This window comes from Electrophorus electricus, chromosome 10 (genome assembly GCF_013358815.1).
Source record: "Electrophorus electricus isolate fEleEle1 chromosome 10, fEleEle1.pri, whole genome shotgun sequence".
NCBI classification, from domain to species: domain Eukaryota; kingdom Metazoa; phylum Chordata; class Actinopteri; order Gymnotiformes; family Gymnotidae; genus Electrophorus; species Electrophorus electricus.
Genome location: NC_049544.1, coordinates 10,808,240 through 10,831,564, shown reverse-complemented (window position 1 = coordinate 10,831,564; position 23,325 = coordinate 10,808,240). Strand labels below are relative to the sequence as shown.

General features: G+C 40.9%; 3 protein-coding genes across 5 annotated transcripts; 2 read left to right on the top strand and 1 right to left on the bottom strand.

The window, feature by feature from the left end:
• The first annotated feature begins 888 nt into the window (after positions 1–888).
• Positions 889–13,368, top strand: si:dkey-34d22.1 (discoidin, CUB and LCCL domain-containing protein 1). Its single transcript, XM_027001614.2, has 15 exons — positions 889–1,506; positions 4,060–4,281; positions 5,442–5,579; positions 7,139–7,190; positions 7,445–7,517; positions 7,711–7,844; positions 8,060–8,097; positions 8,560–8,742; positions 8,971–9,083; positions 9,210–9,381; positions 9,583–9,669; positions 9,986–10,088; positions 10,307–10,347; positions 10,437–10,544; positions 12,058–13,368. The coding sequence occupies exons 1-15, from the start codon at positions 1,407–1,409 to the stop codon at positions 12,450–12,452; spliced, it is 1,959 nt and encodes a 652-aa protein (XP_026857415.2). The 5' UTR covers positions 889–1,406; the 3' UTR covers positions 12,453–13,368.
• Positions 13,369–15,250: 1,882 nt separating this feature from the next.
• On the top strand, positions 15,251–19,067 carry rab42b (RAB42, member RAS oncogene family). Its single transcript, XM_027001591.2, has 2 exons — positions 15,251–15,733; positions 16,825–19,067. Exons 1-2 carry the CDS (start codon positions 15,516–15,518, stop codon positions 17,264–17,266), a joined length of 660 nt encoding a protein of 219 aa, XP_026857392.1. The 5' UTR covers positions 15,251–15,515; the 3' UTR covers positions 17,267–19,067.
• On the bottom strand, positions 18,763–23,255 carry taf12 (TAF12 RNA polymerase II, TATA box binding protein (TBP)-associated factor). 3 transcript variants are annotated; one of them, XR_003410085.2, is made up of 7 exons: positions 23,124–23,254; positions 20,751–20,984; positions 20,379–20,456; positions 19,857–19,971; positions 19,479–19,567; positions 19,274–19,394; positions 18,763–19,187 (listed from the first exon to the last, which is right to left on the bottom strand). XR_003410085.2 is itself a non-coding variant. In XM_027001594.2 (7 exons), the coding sequence occupies exons 3-7, from the start codon at positions 20,919–20,921 to the stop codon at positions 19,359–19,361; spliced, it is 489 nt and encodes a 162-aa protein (XP_026857395.1). In that variant the 5' UTR covers positions 20,922–20,984; positions 21,395–21,491; positions 23,124–23,255; the 3' UTR covers positions 18,763–19,358. The 3 variants fall into 3 exon arrangements, 2 of the variants coding, with proteins under 2 accessions (XP_026857395.1, XP_026857394.1); XM_027001594.2 differs by adding an exon at positions 21,395–21,491 and having other exon boundaries at positions 18,763–19,394; positions 23,124–23,255; XM_027001593.2 differs by having other exon boundaries at positions 18,763–19,394.
• Positions 23,256–23,325: the final 70 nt, after the last annotated feature.

Here is a 23,325-nt window from a genome sequence, read left to right as displayed (position 1 = left end):
TCGCTAATCAGATTTGCCTCACTTTCGTATGTGGTCAGAGATCGAATTCAAATCCGATTCATGCCAACTTGAATGAAAACGCTCAAATTCCTGCGGCTTTTTGCCTATGTGCATGCGTTTCACACTGCAGGAGAGAAACAGCATTTACAACAGTAGCTGCGAAAACAAAAGCTAACCGTCTGGCTTTTTTTTTTTTTTTTTTTTTTTCGCTTTCTGGACTCATGTTGGCTACAGCTGACGAACTGTATGCCGACATCCAGGGCAAAATCCACTGCATATATGAGTTATTAGCCTTTCCTTTTTGCGGTTTCAATACCACGATTCATCTCAAAATATGACGTTTTTTGTTGGTGACGCAGGTGACTTGTGCAAAAACGTATCAATGTGCGCATGCGGAGGACAGATGCGTTCACATTACAGACAAAAATGGGTCATTTGCAATTTTGAATGGGGACCGTCAAGATCCGTTCTGCCGTTCTCTCAAAAACCGGAACTTAACAGTGTGGCTTGTAGCCTAATCTGAATACAGCCGTAGTCTTTTATCCAATACATAAACTTCGTGTTTTGTTTCATTATTGTATGTTTGTATTTAACTCTCCAGATTACTTTTACCTCTACACTTCGTGTGTCCGCATTTATAAATGCCACACTAAATGATAACTAAGTTAAGTGATGTTAAATCTAGGTGAATTTGTGCGTGCTTTTAGTTTACAAAAATATTCTTGTTATATGCTCGCGTTTCACCAGCGGATGGCAGTATATCGTATTGCATAATGTATCTATTACTTTTTTCCTGCATGAGAATTGCACTGAAAAGTAGAAGATTGTATTTGGTCTGTTTCTGGAAATGCATATTCATCACAGAAGATGGTACACAGTGACCTACTTCTACTATTAAGCATCAAAAGAACAAGTACAATTCGTATGCAGAGTCGGTGGTTTGTCCTTTTTCATTTGAATTTACAGCTAGCCGGTTTATATCTGACTTGAAAGTACACCGTACTTGGTTCTTCTATTTGATGAGCTCAGCTTCGTTGCTAGATGCATACTTTAAGACTTTCTAACTAGTCAATCAAAGCTAAACATCGAGCTAATGTTTATCACGATGTGCTAGGAAAACATGTTACTTTCAAATACGCCTTCCCTTATTTGGAGACGTACAATACCCCAAGTTGTTTAATTGGCATTTTGTAAGACCAATAGGAATACAGTGGGATTGATTAGCCCATGCCTTAACCACTAAACGCTCCTTTGCAGTTTTTAACGTGGATGGGAATTGTGGAACGGTGGATAAGGTTGTTGCATAGGTTGCGGTTGATTTAAAGTGATTTTTGTCGATGGATTTAAAAACCTTTAAAACATTCTTATGAGTTTTCAGGAATATAGTTGGTATTCTTGATGATACCATGCGGGCTACACCAGAAGGTGTTAGAGATGCTGTCGAATTGTTTTCTCGAGTTGTGTTTATTTTCGGTATCGAAACTTTGATGGTATACGGTCAGAAAGGTAAGGTTAATCATCTTGTACGTACGAAATACGTGTTTATCATTAATGCGTTAATAACGTATTAAGTTTACAGTGTTTTGTAATATATGTAGCACTTACTAAAACCTTAATAATATTTATTTTCTACTTTATCTTGGTATGACACCACTGTGAAATGCAATTTAACTAAACATATTTAAAGCTTTTTTGTTATTCACAACCAGAAAATGCTATTTAAGTATTAACAATAAATTATACAATTATACAATTTAAGTGAATAAATCTGACACATTGTTGGGACAGTACAGTGGGCAGTTTTGCTAGCACTAGGAAAGAAACACAGAGCTTGATCACTGACAGACACATCCTGAGCTACAGGGTCTCATCTATGCTTATCCATAAACACACACACACACACACACACCAGTGCTTAGCTTGTTGACACAGTATTTCTCAAGATCTGTGGGGTCAGTGTGAATCACTGTGACCATATCCACACATAGCAAGGAGCCAGCATAGGCTAACCACACACATACAAACACTCAGAGTCCCCATGACTATGAATGCACAGTGTGAGTGAACCTCTGGATTCCAGCAGCATCCCAGAGGAAGATGACTGATACTGGGCTTATTTCTTTACATGAATCATTTGATTTAACATTCCAAAGAGACATAGAATAGTCATGGGAATTAGGCAAGACAAAGCACTGAGATAAAAGGCTCTAAGTAAATGTGCAGTTATCATATGACTTGCATAGGGGTATTGGGAATAACAGCCTAAACAGCTGTACATCCTCTCCGACAATAGTGCTTGCCTGCATGGACGTGCCCCCAAAAATTTGAGGTGAAAATAAAATTACATGTTGCCTGATGCTGTGTGAATAATGACTGGCTGATATATGTCAGCCTTTCTTGACTGGAAGGAATTTCACACTGTCAGCAAGCAATGGCATTTAATAGCATGAGATTCATTTATTCTGAGAAATATGCTTCACTATGAAATGTTCATAAGAACTTGGTTGTCCACATTCATTCATATTTTTGACCCTGTGATGGTTTTGACACCGATGTCATAATATTTATTAACTATAAAAACTTTTGGCTTGAGTCATGTAATAATATATTTATACACATAAAACAGTCACAGTCTTGTGATGGTTAATAGTAAGATAAGCTTTTCTTTAAGAAATATAGGGTAGTATCACAGAATTAAACACACCCAAATGTCTCTCTGCATGACTGGGATCCTCAAAGTGATTATGGCAGGAAGTTCAAGCCCTGGTCATTCCCAGTCAAGCCCTGGTCATTCCCAGTTCCCAGCACAGCAGGAATTGCCGTATACATAATGAAACTGGCTCTAGGCTAGAGGCAGGCCAGGTAGGGGCAAGATATACAATAAAACTTGAGCAGAAAACGGTCAACTTCAGAAATAATCTCCAGCCACAGAAATATCCCCCTACTTTTTCTTCCGGTCTGGATATTAACTCAGATAGCCACTTGGTCACCCTTAGCAACAAGCCTTGGCTCTGGTATTTCCAGGGAGTCTCAAGGGAGGTGCAAAGGGAGCAGAGGAGGGAGGGGGGAAGCTGCGTCAGTGAGGAGGACTCAGACATAATGTCCACGCAGAGGCTGACCCTGGCCCCACCATGGACTCTCAGCAAGTGGGGGTGGGGGTGGCCATTCTTGGTGGTATAGCATTCAGGCCCACTGTGTGAGAGTCTAGCCAAAGTCCATCCCTTTGGCCATGGTGAGTCATGCTAGCAGAGGCAGTTAAATTTTATCAAAAGAGGGTCATTAACAGTCTGACCACAGTCTGCATATTTGTTTTTCTGTGCAATGATGAAGCCTTGGCAACAAAGGTTTTCTAGATCCAGTTATGGAACAGATCAAACATAGAATGTAATGGACCACACAAGCCTAACATGCACAGTCATTAACCCACATAGGAATGTCATCATGGGCTGATTAGAACAAAAATTTAAATTACAATAAAGCCTAAGCCAGACTGGGTCAAAGCCTTAGTATACATACCACATGAGGAGCAGTGAGCCCAGTGAGTCCTCACATAAATTCAGCACACCATGAGTATTACACTGCCTCGTTAAGGTCTACTAGAACTGAAGATTGCAGGTTGAGGTGGACTCACAAAATCTTGCTAACGAGTGTGGCTGAACATGCTTCCTGGAGCTCTGCATCACTCCCCCTTATCCGAGCGCTGTCATTAACAAGGCCTCACAGTAACTGCAGCGTTAATTGAACTGAAATCTGAAAACTCCCTGGAGGGTAACTGAGAGCAGTGAACTTGGCAGACTACCCCTCCACACAGGCTTCAGCTGCTGGTCCAGTCCACCACAGCTTTTACCACAGCTCTGCTCTGCCAGCTGCACACTATTCTGTCCACCAAGAACACCACTCGCTGCCAGCACTCCCTGATTTGTGTGTTAATGTGCACTGCATGGACCTCAGGGTTTTAGCATTTGAAAAAAGATAAATCTTGATAAAGTAGTCAAGAAATCAAACAGATGTAAATATGTATGTTTTCTGTTCCATTTCAATTTGAACTCTTCATTGTAGGGAATGGCTGTGGACACACTATGCTGAGTCATGTGAGTGGCACTATGGCATCACTCAACTACCCAGGCACCTACCCCAACCACACGCAGTGTGAGTGGAGCGTGAAGGTTCCACAGGGCTTCACCCTGCTCCTCGCCTTCAGTGACTTTGACCTTGAGTGGAGCCAGGACTGCAGGTCTGGCTCACTCACCATCTTAGACAAACATGGAGCTGTGAAGCTGGGTAAAGAGTTTATACTCCTCTCGCATACACACCCAGGCAAAGAGAGGAAAGACTACATATGCAGTTTACATATTCAGTTGCAGGAGTTGATATGCTGGGAATTAGCTGCAGGAGTTGATATATCAACCACATGTAACATATAATAATGTAGTATATAATAAGTCAGATCCTATCATTTCAGTATATAATAAGTCAGATCCTATCTGTTGACCATTTTAGCAGTTTGTTAATGAGTTTGTGGCCATGTAGATAATTCAGCTGTTCACAAACCCTCTTGAATTCTTCTCTTGACATTTCAACTCCCCTGACCCTTACTGCTCTATCTATAGCAAACCTAGTAGGCATGCCCACAAAATGTCACATGCTGAAACTTTCATAAACTGTTCTTACACTGACAACATGCGAAAGCATCATCTCTCAGCAGTCATACTCAAAAGCTATCCAAACTCCTGTCATTTCTGAACATACTTTCAATAAGCTGAGGCCTGACAGTAGCATTCCCGAGGCACCCAGCTACGTCAGGTTCTTGTCTTCTCATCCAGTGCGTCCCCCACTACTACTGTAGTGTTGTTACACTATGCCTCTGCTGCTTATTATGTTGTTGTTATTGGCAAATTCCAGAGGCCCTACCTCACGCTGTTCTGTAGCACACGCCAAGGCAAGGGTCCACGTAGGCATGCTGCATGCCTTCTCTCAGCTGCACTGAAACACTTCCAAGCTAACCCTCTTTACACACATACACACACACACTAAACACACATGCACTGAGTACAGGCTGATGGGATATGGAAGGAGGACTTGGAGCTCCCTGGGGTGCCTACTCTGTCTGCTGAGAGTGTGCATGTCTGTATGGTAGTTAGCATGTGCCTTTTTTGGCAGCATGAGTGTTTGGGACTGCATGAGTATGGTAAAGCCCTGAGGCTGCTCTGCTGAGGCTTGTGTGTTTTTGGGCTCTTCTATGCCACTCTTGTAGGGACATGCATGTGCTTTGAAGACAGGTAATGTACTGTATGTAGCTAAACATACCTGTACCTTTGTGAAAATTCACTGTGAAATCACATTTTGTGTTCAAATGGTTTGACTTGGGCATGCTTTCTCTGTGTGTGTGTGTGTGTGTGTGCATGTGTTTGTTTGTGCCTATGTGTCTGCATGTTGTACAGGACCTATATGTGGCCAGCTGGCTACCTCAGAGAGAAATATGTCCATGAGCAGCAATGAAGTGACAGTGCAGTTTGTATCTGGCATGCACCGCTCTGGAAGAGGCTTCCTGCTGTCCTACTCAACTAACCAACAGCCAGGTATCAGCCCTCACCACACAGCACCTTACCTTGAACCCCTTTACCTTAAACCTGCATTATTGGGTTTGAGCCAGTTTGATCACATCCATGGAGAAGGTGCTATGTGCCTATGACTGATGAGTGCACCAGGGGAAGCTCGTGTTGTGTCATGCACTGCACCATGTGAAGTGCATCTGAGACCCCAGAACAAAAAATGCAGAAAATAATGTTCCTGCTTGCCTTTTGCAAAAGCGGAGATGGTACAAAGAGAAGAGGATCTTCCTGTGCAATGCATTTTTGTTGTCTGATCTCACAGCTAGCGAGCATTTTTTTACCTGCATTTTTGAAGACCAAGCTGTTGACAGTATCACTACAGCAATGTGCTCTCACCTCTCTGCCCATATTCACAGTGTGTGACCATGGCCAATACCACTGCATTAAAAACTTAGACAGGTGTACTGTGCACATCCAATTAAAAAGTTGATATCATCCCCACTCACACTCAGTATTAATAAATGAGGTCCAAATATTGCAGGGTCAGTGTGACTTCATCCTTCAAAATGGCTTCTGTCTCTGAGAGTTATACAATAAAATGTAAATAACAACTTTAAAAGGCTTTTCCTGAAAACTGTTTATTCTCACTTCCCCTACTACTTTGTGTCACTCCCTTTCAGCTGATTAGTCTGTGCCAGTCCTTAAATAATTGACCACAGTATGTGTTATAATAGTAGACCCAACTAGAACAAGGTGTCGCTTCTGCTAAGGTGTCCATTCACTTGATATGTTATTAAAAAGACATGTTCACCTTTTGATTTCCAAAAGAACACGATCCCATCAGATAGACTGCCTGCTGTGTTTTGAAGGTGCTAAACACCTACAGCTCAGGAGACAAATGCTGTCTGATGGGAAGCTGCTCTGTTAGGCACAGAGAACCAGCGATATGCATTTCTTTGTACATTTGATCGAGGCTGGCCTACTGGAATGTAGCTTCTCTGCTTCACTGAGCTGAAGAGTGTTTGCTTGATGCTGAATAGGGCAAGAGAGGCCCTGGAGACCAGCCACATTCAGGGGAGGGAAGGACCAGCTGCAGCATGCCAGGTTAACCAGCACAGTTATGATGTGGACATGTTAAGCTTACCTTAGCATTTAGGTCTAGGTTTCAGTTGCTTCCTTTCAATATTAGTTTATATTTTCATATTAGTATCTACCAAAATTCCTTTATCAAAAAAAAAAATTTAAATCACATTTACTTTAGTGTGGAAGAAGTTCTATGAAAGGGCCAGTGAAGTTTACACCCCAAAGAATGTTCAAGGGCCATTCCACTCTTCTGTGACATGAGCACACAGTTTCCTGTTATTTGTTTGCTTGTGTAAGCTGTCTGGAGACACAGCCACATCCCACACAGATCCGTTAGATTGCATCGCTGATCAGATATAGGGTCTATGTTAACTGCCCCTTGGGGCCTACCTGGAGGTCAGGTGTCTCCACCCTGGTCAGCCCTGGACCCTGGAAGCATGTGGGAGAGGCTGATGTTTGTTCCATTACTGTGCAGCTGATGGTGCATTGTTTTCTTTCCCCAGACCTCATCTCGTGTCTTCACCGAGGAAGCCACTACACCTCCCCACAGTTCAGGTAGGAGACTGACCCCAGAAAGCAGAGAGAGCACAGAATATCCACCATTGCCCCCTTATACAGAAAAATGTAGGCCTTTACATTCCACAAAATGCATCAATGACCTTAGTACCTTAGCATACTCCCTTACTTTTGCAAACCATGCCTTTCACATGCATCTCTATTATTTACATGGTAGAAAACCTGTATGATTAGACAGACACAGAATTTCTTGTCCTAGTTGTATGTGACTTTTTGGCCTACCTGTGTCCTAGCGTATTCTGTCCTGGGGGCTGCAGAGATGTCACAGGGGAGATCTGGGGTCAGCATGAGCAAGGCTACCGAGATGTGAGTCTTTCATTTCTTAGGCTATGGAATCTTTTTTTTTAGCATTTCATAATTATTGCAGTTATACAGAAAACACAGTTGTCTATTATAGAACCAATAAAGACAAACCTTTGCATTTTTTGACAGTGTGTATAAATGGAGGCTAATAATCAGACTGCCTGTAATGTAATGTCTGCAGTGTGTGCTTTTGTAGACCTCTGTGCTGTGCAAAGCTGCAGTCCATGCAGGGGTGATATCAGACAGCCAGGGAGGCACAGTCACCGTGACACAGCAAAGGGGAATTACACTCTACGAGTCAAGCTTTGCCAATGGGGTCCTGTCCAGGACGTGAGTGCCCTACTCTGTCAGCTCAGCACCCAGACGCTGCTCCCCACAGAATCACCAGTGCCAGATTCCTTACTGCTCATGCAAATTTGACATCACTGCCATTTGGGTTCAGTTAACTTCTGTTAGTTAATGCAACAATAATGATTGTTCAACTGGGCAATTTGAGTACTTGGACAAAATATGTATTCCTTTCTGACTCCTTTTCTTTCTCCCAGAGGTTCATTGTCTGATAAGAGGCTGGTCTTCAACAGAGGTAATACCAGTGCTGCTGGCAGACATCACATAAAGCAGTTCAGAAACTACAGATACAATATTAATGCTGTTAATAATAAACATCTTGTAGAGGCACAATTTAGTTCTTTATTGGCTAAATTTGATTAATGAACATAAACTAGCCATTGCCTTGTTCATTTTGGTCCCCAGTTTTGTGTGGAAAGGAAGATGCAGTTATTTGCTGGTGAGAGATATGAACTGTGGCATAGAAGCTATACACATAATTATAGTGTAACTAATAGGTAGATACAACTCCTGCTTGGTACTTACTTTGGCCATAGTATCATCATTAGACATGGGACAATTACATATTGCCTGTACATAAAGATGACGTACAAACAACGGCAAAGGTACTATTTACTTGCTTGGTGTTATAATGTAAGGAATGATAGACCAGATGACCGAAGATCTTTTTCCACCCCTTATACCTTATGTGTGGCAGCCTGTGACAGTGTGCTGTCGGTGATGAGCTACAATGCCTCTTCTACCATGGATGAGGTGGAGGCTTTGGGCTGGTCGCCAGAGCACAGGGGCTTCGGCGGCCAGTTCGTCCAGTGGACCAGCAGCAAACATGATCATCAGCCATGGCTCGAGCTGGAGCTCCATAACCGGAGCAACATCACAGGTTTATGGGGACAATACCCGCCACTCTTTACACCCTTCGGTTTACTTTTACCTGTCTGCTGAGTTCCTGTCTTTGGTATGAGACAGTTGCTTATGCTTATGGCTGTCAGAAAGCTGAACTGAGAACTGCTGAGATGAGTCAATAGCACCTGTTTTTGTGTTTACTGATTTTGGATTTGGTCAGATTTTGGAATGAGGCAAAGGCATAAAATGATTTGTCCCTTTATAGGAATAATAACAAAGGGGAAGACAAACTTCTACATTGAGACTTATATGCTAATGCTCAGCAAAGACCGAAAAACCTGGAGAGCCTACAAGGATGCATTCAGCAAAGTGAAAAAGGTAGAGCACCCTCTTCAACAGAACAGTACCTCATGTTAAATCCTGCTCCACAAAATGCAAGTATATTGCCAGTTTTCATGATAGAATGGAGCAGTATTACTGAACCTTTTCCACCTCTCTGTACAGGTGTTTAAGGCCTATTCTGATGGCCACACAGTGGCCCTCAACAGCCTGGTTCCTCCAGCGGCAGCACGCTACCTCCAGCTTCGGCCCCTGAGCTGGCATGGCCAGGCCTCAGCCCTGGTACAGGTGCTGGGCTGCTCCTCACCCCCTGTCCAGCCCCGCTCTAGTGTTGGTGGTGAGACTCCATCTCTCTACTCACACCTTTGCTCTGACCCCTGCCCATTCTATATAAGTTCCACAATTCCAAAGAGAAAATCCTAGACACTAGGCAAAAGGTCATAAGTCCTGGTAATTATGGCTTGCTGCTCACTATTTGGTTGAGGCTGGTTTGTTTCCTGAATGCTGTATTTATTAGCTTGGTCTGTCCTCTCCTAAGGATCCACCTGGGTGAAGCCGCTTTCCACACAAATGGTGCTGCTGAATCATGTCTCCACTGAGAGTTCTGTGGTCATTACAAGCTCAAGTGAGTCAGTACACATACTGAATGGCAGAAGATTCTGACAGAATTTCTACTGCATTGATGTAGTGATATCTTCTGTTACGTGTTAAGCATCTTTAAAAACAGCTGACTAAATAGGTATGGCATTGACTTTCATAGGGAACTCACAAAAAAAAAATACCCAGTCAAATATTTTGGCTACTACAACTGTCATAGTGAATCTACTATGGCAATTAACAAAAAAATGAGGAAGAAAATTTAAGTACTCCCACTCGTTAAAGCCTTTATAAATTCTAAAGTAAAAGATGGTAAGATCAAGGCTTTTGGTGTTTCCCTACAGGCTCAAGCCAGCCATTGATATGGGTGGTAGGTATGATCCTGGGTGTGGCTCTGTGTGTTGGCTGTCTGGCAGTGGTGTTGGTGGGGCTCGTGTGGAAGAGAAGGTACTTTTTACATCACATATCATGTGTTCTCTCAAAACATGATTCCACAGAACTGGCATTTAAGCATTACTGTTTAATAGCCACTATCCAATATTTCTGTAATTATTCTTGTTGTTGTGGTTGTTCTGAGTACTTTCTTCTTATTGTATTATTGTCATATTTATTTATTTCTGTTAATGTTTTATGCTGTTTATTTATGTTATTTATTTATGTTTCAGGAAAGGGGCTGTACATATAAAGAAGGGCAGCCTTGAGACAGGTAGGCATATCGTGTATTAACTGGTATTTAGAGGCTTGTGTGTAGGATGCTCCCTGGTTGAGTGCTGTCTGTTGTCTTTTGTAATTCAGGCTCTTATGGCTTCCATGGGAAGCATATGCCTTATAGAGACTCAGAGCTCATTTCCTACCCCATGTCCAGGACCGTGCATTCCAGCCTACCGAACCCTCCTCTCAATGGTGAGTCTCCTCTAGGCATCCAGTCTTTCAGTGGAGAAGGTTATGAGCCCTTTTAGCCTCAGTACACAAAGCCCAGCTGCATCATCTCTAGCAGCCTCAGTTCAGGCTGTGAACAATCTAAACAGGTTAACCAACAGTAATTTAACCTTGTATCCAATTACATGGATTACAGCAAAATACTGGGGATTATAGAAGCAGGAGAATCTAAGGGCTCCTGAGTCTCAATACAAAGCCAACTAACATGAGAGTAATTTTAGCAATTATCATCTACACATTAATCTCATACCTGTATCAGATGCATTTAGTAATAATTATGAGAGCTGTGGATTATAATCATACTCAGAGATTATAAAGATTGTTTGAAGATATTTCTTCAAAATAAGTGCTTAAATTGTTTAAAAAGTGTTTTGTACCACCAGCATTTGACTTTCAATGCACATCAGTGAACTTGTTAATAAAAAAAAGGCCACAAGACATTGTTTGTTAAGATAGTACTGTGGGATACAGAAGTTCTTACAGTTACCAGAAATAAAGCACTCTCAAAGACACAGGGCTAATTCAGTCTGTCTGATGAGGGGGCTCGTGTGTCTGGTACTCCAGGACAGAGAGAAGGGAAAAGAAAGGGAGGGTAACCCTTCATTTCGCCTCCTTCCCGCTCCATAGTTTAGCCGAGCAACTCAAGAAGGGTTGACGGCTTCCCCCAACTGCATTCCTCCATTTTTTTGTCTTCTCCTCTTTCTCTCTTTCTGTTGCTTGTTCCCTTCCTGTCAGTTGCTCAGCAGCAGCATAAATGTGCCTTTCTTTAGTTGTCTGAGGCTCTCTGAAAGGGAGCCTTTAATGAGTGCCCAAATGAGGGGTGCTCATGCTGGAGCAATCCTCATGACCACCCCCTCCACGCCTCAGGCCATCAGACCCTTCACTGAGGCCTTCCGTCAGAAGTAGGACAGAGGGTCATCTGCTAAGACAATTGGGGTCCCTTTTTGAGCCATGCTAATTAAAGCAGCTTCACCCTATTTGGATTCCTGCTGCGAATAACAGAGAACAGGACATGCATAAGGATTTAGGGCCCTTGAAGTGTGGTAGGAGGCTTAGGGTGCTCCTCTGACCGTTCTGTAATGTCTTCATATGAGCTGTCCCAGTAAGAGGCTGGCTCTCTGGGGAGAAGGGCCAATCAGAGGCTGAGCTCTATTCATGATGTTATTGGATCATGACTGCAGTCAGGTGTTAAATGTGTTTCAGTGGAAAATGAAGTCTCCACTGCATGCTACTGTGACCATTATAGAGAAATTGCCAGCCACTGACCATGAGGAGACATAGACATCTGTACCATGCATAAGACACAGTATTTTTTCTTTAGTGACATGACAGAATAACTAAATTTGACTTATTTATGATGATACATTTGTTCATTAAAATGATTTTTATTCAGTCATGCAGTTTTAAATTCCCGTTTAAAAATATTCTCTCAAACTTGACTGTACACTACTGTTTTGACCCTTTGCTGTGTTTTCAGACTATGCCGAGCCTGATGTTTTAGCGGGTGGCCAGAAAGTGGGAATCACCTTCCGCCCAGGGCAGGACAAGGGCTATACTGTCCCATTTGCTTTTAACCACTACGACACACCAGGCCAGCTCCCCGAGTACGCCGAGCCGCTGCCCCCTGAGCCTGAATACGCCACGCCCTTCAGCGAGCAGTGTTCCAATCCCTGCATCTCGCTGCAGCTGGAGACACTACTGCCACACTCCCAGCTTCTCCCGGGGGACAGTTCCTGTCCAGAGCAGCCACAGTACGACTGCCCAGCTCACCGAGGCCTATCTAATGGGTACTGCGCTCCGCTCCTTGATGGCACCTGCCCAAGCAGGGCTAGTGCGATCTACGCGGAGCCCCAGCCTACCAAGCTCCTGTGAGTTACCACAGCAGCCCCTAGTGGAGAGTTGTAGCCATGTGAAGCCTCTCGTGTTGCTGTTGCTTGGAACGTGATGACTATGAATGGTATGAAGAGACAGGTGGAGAGTAAGGGTCGAATTATACTTCTGTGAATCTGTGAACGTCGTGTACAGTCATTCACACGTATCTGCTAACAAACCTGCACATATAGCACTTCATGAGGCATTTTGTTAAGTTCCATTTCAGGTATTTTCCCAAGCCCAGCAGTGTCAGATGTACTTTCTGTTCAACCAGTCAGCAATTAACTTAGGGACATCACAGCAGACTAGCGTTATGTAGTTCTGATTTGCAGGGGGTGTGCACACAGACTCCTCTGTGAGCCTCTGTACCCTTGCCGCTTCTCCAGGTCTGTGCAAATATGCTTACGTCTTCACAGAAGTTTAAACCAGCCTTATGACAATCAGTGCCGTGCACTGTCAGTTCCACTTCAACCCCAACGACCTCATGCACCGCCAATTTGACAGTTAAGTAACTTGGGACAGGGATGTGTTTCAGTCAGCTTTAAAGCACTTCATGTTCGTTCTTGATTGGGTCTGTCCAGATATTAATTCAGCTATGTAAGAATAATTACAGACAGAGCACCTTCAAAATCACAAGTTTGTAACAGTGAATTTCTTTGTTTATGTTATTGACTAATGGCTGACACACTGAATTGAGTCTGTTATATGAAGTTAAATATCTGGGTTTATGAGATTGTTTGGTGGCTCACTGACCTTTTGTGTATTTATTATATGAGTGTGACTGAATGTTTTATAATTCAGGTTAATCAGAATATATAGTAATCAGATAAGTATGTGCACATGATACGAATATGCTGAAATATATATGTTCCTTTTTATTGCTGTTCAAATAAATTTATATGGCTTTTGATAGGAAGCAGTTTTCATCATATTTTGGTTTCATAACTTGCAAATGGATATGCTTGGTGAATTCACGTATAATAACACAAATTTTAATTCCAGACTGCTTAGTCTGTTATAAAACAGGCATATAAAACAACTCCTGAGTCCTACTGCAAACGGAATGTGATTTGATTTGCAAAACTACGAGCGAGCGAAAAATAAAGGTTTGTCTCCACCTTGTGGTTAAAAATAATGACAGCATAATGAAACCCAGTAATATGTAAATAAAAATATTTGTCTTTGTTTGGATATGAAAGGCAAAAAGTGATCTCAGTTCAGCCCTCTCAGATTTTTTTCCTGCGTCATTTGCGATCTCTAATACTGATAATCTTCATTCATTTAACATAGGGACATGTTAAAAATGGTGCAACAACAAATTTGCCAGTCAGATAATCAGTGATTAAAAGAAAATTTTGTGTTTTATGTTTTTCCCATTTTATTTACTGTAATACTCTGGTGTGCAAAAATGTATATATTATGTAGTGTCACTTATTTTACATTGTAGTGGTGCAGCTACTTCTGTGCCTTTGTGTTACCAGTGGACATGAAGTGCAGTGTGCTGGACTAGAAGCTGTAGAAGGGTATGGTTCATGCTGTGAAAAGTGAAACAGAAACACCACTTTGACCCACCAAGGTGCAATACAAAGCAGTGGCTAAATTAGAAGGTTTTTTAATGTTATCAGATTTATGGGTTTAGATGTAGAAGATTAATTCCTTTGTTTCCTTTGTGCCACTTTACCACATGGGCCAGATTTGTGGATTATGTGGGATGATGTCCAGTGTTTCCTGTAACTAGTCTGAGCTTTTTGCAGACATCCTGAACACTTCTCTTTAGTAGCCTCTCTATAGTGCTTTTAAAAGAACTACATTCTTTAAAAGAATCCCAACAAAATTAGCCTTACTCATTATTCAACGATTTCTTCATGATTTAGAGTTCTAACTTGCATGCAATTTTCAAGATGAATGCATATTCTCTATTTTAAGGGGCTGATACTCAGACTACACGAACAAATTCTTCGAAGTTTCCTGGTACTTTAGGGTAGGAAATGATAAATCACATTTTCCTCTCTACATTATTACTTGATATCAGGTAAGAGACACTGAACTTTAAATACTGTAAATCTGTGTGGGCTTTCAACTAAAATTTAAATACTCAGTGTTCACTCAGTAGCAAATTCTCTCTCTCTCTCTCTCAACCTATTGGTCTGGGTAAACACTAAATGTTTTGCTTCTTCACTGGAGCTCATTTCCACTCCTACTGGCTGATGTAAGATGTTTGAAAGGAGCCAACACTATGTGCATGCACCTTTTCTGCACCCACGTATGTCCCAGTTGTTTATGGAAATAATAATGGATAAAGACATATTGTGGGTCCAATAAAACAAAACAATGCATGACTGTAGCTTAGTTAATTTTTTAGCATGCCCCTTCTAGTCATCCTGTCTGTGTCTTATGGGACAGAGCTCTGACATCCACCTCCTGTCTGGTGTGGAGGATGGGGTGCTTGGACTTCTGTAAGTATCTTAACTCCTCCAGTTACATTTTTGAAGCAGATTACATATGACCCTGATGCCATACACAGTTAGGCAGTACCCACCAACAGACTCTTTACCAAATGCTGAACTCTTTACAACAGTGAACTTCCCCAGTTTGTGAGAGAAATACAATGAGCAGTGCTCAACGCTGGTCTCAACAGGAAATACTGGGCTTGTCCTGATATGAAATTGCTCAGTCCTGCCCTCTGGCATGATTATAAAAAAGAAAAAGGAATTCCTCTTTTCTCTTAAACCACTCCCTCTAACAAGTATGAGCAGGCAAAGATGAATAAGCAGATCAAAGTAGTGAGGTTCCACCCCTTCAAAAGTCCAACTGGCTTGTCTCAGTCTGGTGCGCAAACCTGAGCAAGCTCAGAGGGACTTCACTAAACACCAAAACTGTGGACCTGTCTCTCCTGCTGTTACAACTGAGGATGCGTAGAGACCAAAACCTCACAGTAGAACCTGGGCTGACACACTGCTCCCTTCTGGTCTAGTACAGAGAGGCACAGGTAAAAGTGCCCAGCTGGTGCACATCTGCCGTGGAGGTGCGGTGTGTCAAGGCCTGCTTTGGCCAGCGGTGACCATGGACCTCACACTGTGGCAGTACCAGTTCCGCATAATCATGCTGGGTGACTCTACCGTGGGCAAGTCATCCATGCTGAAACGCTACACTGAGGACCTGTTTCTGGAGACGATCAACCAGACAGTTGGAGTGGACTTCTATGTGCACTTCCTGGAGGTGGAGCCCGGTGTAAGGATTAAGCTACAATTCTGGGACACGGCTGGCCAAGAGAGGTTCAGGTATGAACCAATGGTGCTGGGATTGCTTAGTGGTTAGACATTCTATTGTAAAGAGCTGTTCTTGTCCATTTTTATTCATTTTTGGATATTAACTTTATCAAACTTTATTATTAATACAGAAACAAATGAGCTATTTCCTAGATGAGTATGGATTTTTAAGGCTCATCTGTGCATTACTAGTGCAAAAGCATTGTGTATTTATCTGAACATTGGCTGTACAAAACAACTGACCAGATTTGCATAACCCCATGTAAATACTTGGAAACGGTTATTCAGATGATCCAGAGGAAAACCCCTTTTTCATTCTTCCTATATGGTTAATATAAAAGCCTATTCCAGCTACAAATCTTTATGAAACATTTTCATAGGTGCAAATAATAAGCTTTGTATACTTTTAGGCTGTATGCTTTTGGTCTGGCTTGTTTCTACAGATTATAAACTGCTGTTGATGACTTGGTGTTGACTTCTCACATCATAACTATCAAGCCAATTTGGTCTCATAATTTGAATCACAGTAAGATTTGTATAGCCAAGAGATGTTAAGAACCTCTCAATTCACAGTATAGTGATCATCTGATTATCACAGATAAGTGTTATACATCTTCATATTAAAGTAAATTATCATTCAATAGGTCAGTTATCTTGGGCAGTTATCTAAGATGTACAAGAACACTACAAACTATAAGTCAATTATATGTTATATGCAGTGCTTGTATACAAATATCCATTCAGTATGACAGAAATGTTGGTACAAGATAGACTGGTAGAAAAAGTTAATAGTCTTTTCATATAGGAAAATTGCTCAGATGTATGTAGATGTATACTTACAAAATTTATAGCAGCTACACTTATGCACTTATACAGCAGCAATGAGCATGTTCTATCCTGCCAGTAATCAGGTGCTTTTGGCTCTAGGAATACTAGAATGACAAGTAGCACTATGTTCTACTTAGCTTCTAGTTTCTACTGCTAAAGTAGAGTTTAGCAGCTTTTAAAGTAAATTGTTTGTAGTCATGTTACATTATTTATTCATCATAATATCTTCAGTAATAGTGCATACATTAGAGTCTACTATGTGGTGCTTGTTGCAGGTCAGTGACACGTTCCTACTACCGAAACTCAGTGGGAGGCCTGCTGGTGTTCGACGTGGCCAACCGTGCCTCATTTGAGCATGTGCACGAGTGGTATACAGAGGTGTGTGAGCACGTGAAGCCTCACACTGTGCTCTTTGTGCTGGTGGGCCACAAGAATGACCGGGAGGAGGCTGGAGAGCGCGTGGTCCAGCGAGCGGAGGCCGAGAAGCTGGCGGCTCAGCTTGGGGCACCCTACGTGGAAGCCTCCGCCAAAACCGGCCACAACATCCGCGAGGCCTTCGAGCTGCTGACTCGTCGTGTCTACCAGGGGCTGCTGAACGGGGAAGTGCAGCTGCGTGAGGGCTGGGATGGAGTGAAGAGCTCGGCACCACAAACCCACCAGCTCCGAAAGCCACAGAGCAGTGTACCAGAGAAACCCACTGACCGCTGTTCTTGCTAGGCCAGAGCCCCTTAATTGTCCTTCAAAAGTGCTTTCAGTGGATTAACGACCTGACCACGGTGATTGACCATGCAATAAGCCTGAGAATACTCTGAATGGCTGCTCTAAAACAAACATAGCCTACTGTCAGCACTGAGCTTCCGCTTCACTCATGAGGCTCATGTTCTCACCTAAATTAGAGGGCTCTGCTTATGTTCCATCAAATATCATTTCAAGAGAACGTGGACCAGATTTCACAGCTCTAGGATTTTTGCTTTTTACAACCAGATATGCATGACAAGATTCTGTCATACTTTTAACTCTGCGTTTGGCTGATTAGCAACTTCAATATGCAGTTATGTGAGATGAAGTTTTTTTTTTTAATCTGACTATTGCTAGCTGTGTTCTGTAGTATCAAATCATAAAGTCAATTAACAATCAACAAATACATGTATTGCACTTAATTAAAAATAATAGCTATTTAATTAATTTACTGTTTTTTTAATGTGTGTTGTACACTTGCCGTTGGTTTTAATAGAAACATTTGTATTTTCACTGACTTACTTGAACATACTTGTACTGACACTCACAGGTTAATTTATTAGGCATACATACCTTATAGGCTTCGTGCCCATTTTTCAAGCACCACTTTCACATCTTAGGACTCTGGAGTAGGGCATATTTCTACTCATTTTACTGACTTCATACACAAAAGGTTACATGTTCAGATCTTTTTATTTATGGTAAAACAAGCAAAAAATAAAAAATAAAAATCAACAATAGCACAGGATTATATAAAGAAGCATGATACTTAGAAAAAAATTAGTATGGAAAACACTACAAATGACCAATGTTATTTGAGTACTAATGAAAAGTACTGTATACAGGAGGTCCCTGATGGACCACATAAAATCCCAATAGAAAACACCTGAATCTAGCACCACAACATGCAGAACTAGAAAGGGGTCCATCAAAACATTAAAATCATGATACTGACACCATGTGTCTACTCTGGGTACCCTCTCTGTTACCTACAATAAATGTAATATTACTGCACCAAAGTTTTTCATATTAAGGCTTGCCTATTTCTCTAGGACAAGTACAATTCATGTTCACTTGCCATTATTTACAATAATAATAATATCCTCAATAACCACTGTATGTATGTAGGCCTACAAGCTCAATGAGGAAAGAAGTGTGCTAATCTGAAATTACCTACCAGTGAGTAGAAAGGCACTACTAATATGGAGTGGCAGAATTAATGTGGCTTCTTATTAAATATTTATTATGCTGAACCACAATATGTTCTATGTTGCATGCAAAATTCAATCATAAATTTTAATTCAAATAGTGACACCTTAATTTAGAGATGACTGCAGACACACACAGTGGGGTGGAGTATTGTGACTAAATGATGACGATGCTTTGCATCACACATTTGACTAATAAAACCATCGCTCCTTTCAAGATAATGAGAAATAATGAACATTATTAAACTGCATCCCCAATCAGTAAAATACATGACCAAATGTGGCACTGAGTCTTTATTAGACTTCAAGGGCAAGCACAACACGCCCAGTACGATTACACGTTATAGGCCATTTACACCAAAAAGCTCACAAATTAAACCGTTTGAAAATTATCCAAAGAAACAATACAACTGACATTTCTCAAGAAATGAGAGACTACTCAGGGAATAAGAGACTACTGATAAATATGCAGCTAGACAGTTTCTACATGCTACTTTCATAGCGGCTGGTGTAAAAAAGTGAATGCCCACAGTAAGTGATCTGACCCAATCTTCATATTACATGCAACATTTAAGATAATCTACTTTAGCATTTAGGCCTATAATAGTATGGCCTATTATAGTCATGCTAATCACAAGACACACTAATACAGCCACACAAAAGGGTTAAAACAGCAGTTTGGAAAAATGATTCTAGGGGGAAAAAACAGAACCACTTGTCAGAAATTATTGTCTCTATTATATTGATATAGAGGCCTGCTACTCCTGAATGGCAATACCTTGAAAAGTTATAGGTCATCCTCAGTGCCAAACCCCAAAGAGCTGTCATGAGTGAAAAATTTGTTGGTCTTCTGCTGGAAATCGCTACTTTTTGGTTGTCTTACGGATCAGTGCCATTCGCTGGAATAAGAGAGAGACAGTCAGAAAAATGACTCACCTGTTTTTCAACATACACTTGTGTTCATACCACATCCTAGGACTGACCTGTTTATGTGCTTCTGTGGTGCATGCCTTCTTGTACGGTCGGATTTCATCTGAGCCAAATCCTGGGATCCACATATTCCACTGTCGCTCTATGGAATCAGAGCACAATGAAGCACTGCGTTAAAAGAACTCTACTGCATGTCTACTAAACTTCACCCTGATAAAAACAGATCCATAAGCAGGAAATAATGTCTATTATAGATTACATACTACAAAACCGACTAGGGATACAGACAACAACTTTAAAATGTGCTGGATTGTGAAGACTTTTGAAGATTTGTAATCAAACATTCACAGATTAAAAACAAACAAAATGCCTGTTTAGATGTCCAGGAAGCAGGCCTGACCAGTCACAAAAATGAGCGACAAAGTTCTCACCAAGGTGCAGCTGGACGTCCTTTACTTCCAGAGTGTTAGACTTCCGGTGTCGGGCAAGCTGGCAGGCAGCAGTTACAACACTCTCTATGAAATCATCAGCAACTTGCAGCAACATCTAAGAAAGAGGACAAACAGCCAAAGTGGATCATTTCCCAGCTGAAGTGAAGGAACAACACAATGTGTACACAAGATCATTTCAAAAATGTCCTTGAGCTAAATGCATACATAAGGTTTCTGTAAGGACACCACCAGATACCACATTTTTCTGCTGAATCAATATCAGGACTTATTCTACAATAAATCAAGAAAATGGGGTTAAGTTTAGTGAAGTGAATTAAGTGAATCATTTAAGTGAAACATCAAGTGAATTATTTGACAAATGAGTGACAGTAAGCAATTTTGCATGCTTCTGGTACTTCACTGTTCATTGTAGGCAAACCATTTTGAGATACAAAGGCAATGCTGTGGAGTCTGTGAAAAGTCTATGGACAAGTGACATTAAAGGAAAGCATGATAAAAGACCTCTTCAACGTCCTCATCAAGCTGCTCATTGGGGTCAATTTCCCGCACAAGGTCTTGCAGTTTCTTTTTACTGAGGACCTGCAAGATAAATTCATACTGCGGATGGGTCGAACACATTTAGATGCATATCATTTCAGGATGTCAGGGTGACATACAAAGAAGTGACAATGCACCAAGCACTGCGTTTTCAATGAATGGCCATGCTTGGTTCATTATGGGAGCAGACAAACCAAAATTTACAGATTTTGAACTGCTCTGACATAAATCAGCACCAAAACAAAAATATTTTATAGCGGCTAGATCAGCATATAGTCTTAAAAAAACCAACAGCCTCTATGTATTAAAGGTTTTTAGGAAGGTACACAGCCTTACCTGGCCTCCTTCAGGACTCAGTCTCCCTGCAGGCCCAGGTGTGCCTAAGACCTTTCCTGGGATAGTAGTGCTATTTGCCATACTAGTGGCAAGGGGTGGTGTTGACGAGGCCTCAGCTTTCACAACACTGTAGAGGTTGGACCGGCTAGTCTGTTGTTGATATTGGTTCATGCTATGGCAGTCAATGGATGCCAATCATGAGCCTCCTGTAAGGCTGTGATTAGACGTGTTCAACTGTAACAAAACAAACATTCTGAGTGTAGACAAAGAAAAGTTAAATAATTTTTTTTAAATCTTTATCTAATAAACTGAAGTAACACAAATAAATAATTAGAATCACAAAATATGTATCAATAGAAACATTTATTAAATTAAAAGGCTAGACAAACATTCTTTTCTGATATTACACCCAAAAACATTACAAATCCATGCAATCTAATTGCTATTGTTGAAAGGCTAAGAAATCCTGCAGCACAGGTTTCCCCTGAAATCCTCTGCCCAACAAATGTAATGAATTTGCATCCTTCAAATGGCAAAATCCAAAATATTAGTCTGGTAGTATTTCCCTGTCAAATAAGGAGACTAGGCCATACCTATCACCATAAAGAATGTACTCTGTCTGAATTTACTAACATTGACTTTACCTTTTGAAGAAACAATAAAGCACTTAAAAACCTGGTGCCTCAAGTCCCCACCTGCCTAGCGCACTGAGAGTATGGTTTGAAAACTGAAGTAGTCACTCTAAAAAAACAAAAACAATAAAAATAGTAATTTGGATGCCTACATAAGCACCTTTTTCAGGCCTCCTGTTTATAGGAAAGCTTTTTTTTTCTTCCTTCAATCAGCTAAACAGATTTTTGAATATAGGCTAGGCTAGGCTACATCACAGCACTGAGACCTTTCTTGTAAAGGTTCTAAACAACATTCATTCACCTTTTACCCATACAGGCAAAGTATCTGTACTGGTGGTCATACCTTTGGAAAGACTAGAAAACTATGTATGCCTCTTCCAAATGGTCCTAAGATGGTTCAAGTTGTGTCGCATTGACAAGCAGGCTTTCCCAGTGACCAGTTCTTGCACTTCCCCTATTCAACCTTTACAAGCTTGCATTTGGACAATTGTTCCAAGTCAACAAAGATACCCATCGGAGTTAAACTTCCAATACAATTTAGTTAAAGGTGTTACTATTTGTTTATAAAGTAATAAATGATTTGATGCCCAAATACATCTCTGACATATAAGAAAAGGACAATCACAAGTCTCCTAGATCAACAAGAAATTAAGAGCCTAAAACCACAACAAAACGCAGTGAGACAGCATTTAGCTACTATACTATCCATAGGTGGAACCGCCTGTGATAAAAGAGGTGCCTAAACATTGGCCATTTTAAAATAAAAGCTGAAAACATTTGTTCTCCTGTCCCTTTGGTTAAGCATGTGTACCCCTTTCTGTTTTAGAGTAATTTTATTCGTTGTGAAGTTACTTAAAAACTACTTTAATCATTTATATTTGTATTTAGTTTACATAATCCTTTTTATACGATGAATGCTCTTATTACTGTTATGCAAAGCACTCTGAATTACCTCTGCGTTAAAAAATGTTCTGCTGAACATTCTTTTATACAACCAGCCAGGTAAAATTAGGTGGAATAGCCATCATATCGATTTACCGAGTTTTAGTTGACATGCACCGTCGAACTAGCTAATTACCATCTAATTTGACAGCGGGTGGCACGGAAGACTACTAACTAGCTGTACATTAGCTTCTCTTTCATTAATTTGTATAATGCTAGATGACAGACTTCCACGCTGGCCATGTTTGTTAAGTAAACAGCTAGCTAACTAGAACATTTGGAAAAGTTTTGTTTTCCTTGAACTAGTTACAGTACCGTAGCTAGCTAACCTATGTGATACAGCAAAAAAAGTGATAAAAAGAAATGTAGCTAGCTAGTCTGCTAGTTATCTAAACCTAGCTAACAACATTTAGCGCTCGGTAATCTTACCCATCCTGACTGCGAGACCAACATCAGATAAAATAACTACTAGCTAGCGTTAGCAAAATAGCTGGATAGCAAGATAGCCAAGTCGCACACTAGAATTGCACTGAGCCGATGAATAGGTTGTTCATGTTTTTGTTTGGAACATGAATCATATTATTTCTTCATACAAATTGTTGTTTAACTACATTACAGTCCGCCTGCTACTCTAATCCGTAATCTATATTAGCTATATTGCAGATAGCTAATTTAGCATTTAGCTAATTTAGCTATCTAGCTAGCTAAAGTTATTTTTGGTTATTCAGTAATGGAGAATAGACAATAAGGCATACACAGCATAACTAGAAACATTTTCCAAGAAATTACAAAAACATACCTGGTTTTAGAAACGTGGTATTATTTCCACATCTTCGATGCCAGCATCTAGAATCCAACGATAACCATCAAGGTATTGCTCCGGCCAATTTTCAGACCTGCCATTAACTAGCTGGCTAGCTACATAGCCAGTGAAAACATCAAAAAAAAAAAAAAAAAAAAAAAAAAAAAAAAAAAAAAAAAAAAAAAAAAAAAAATCGACG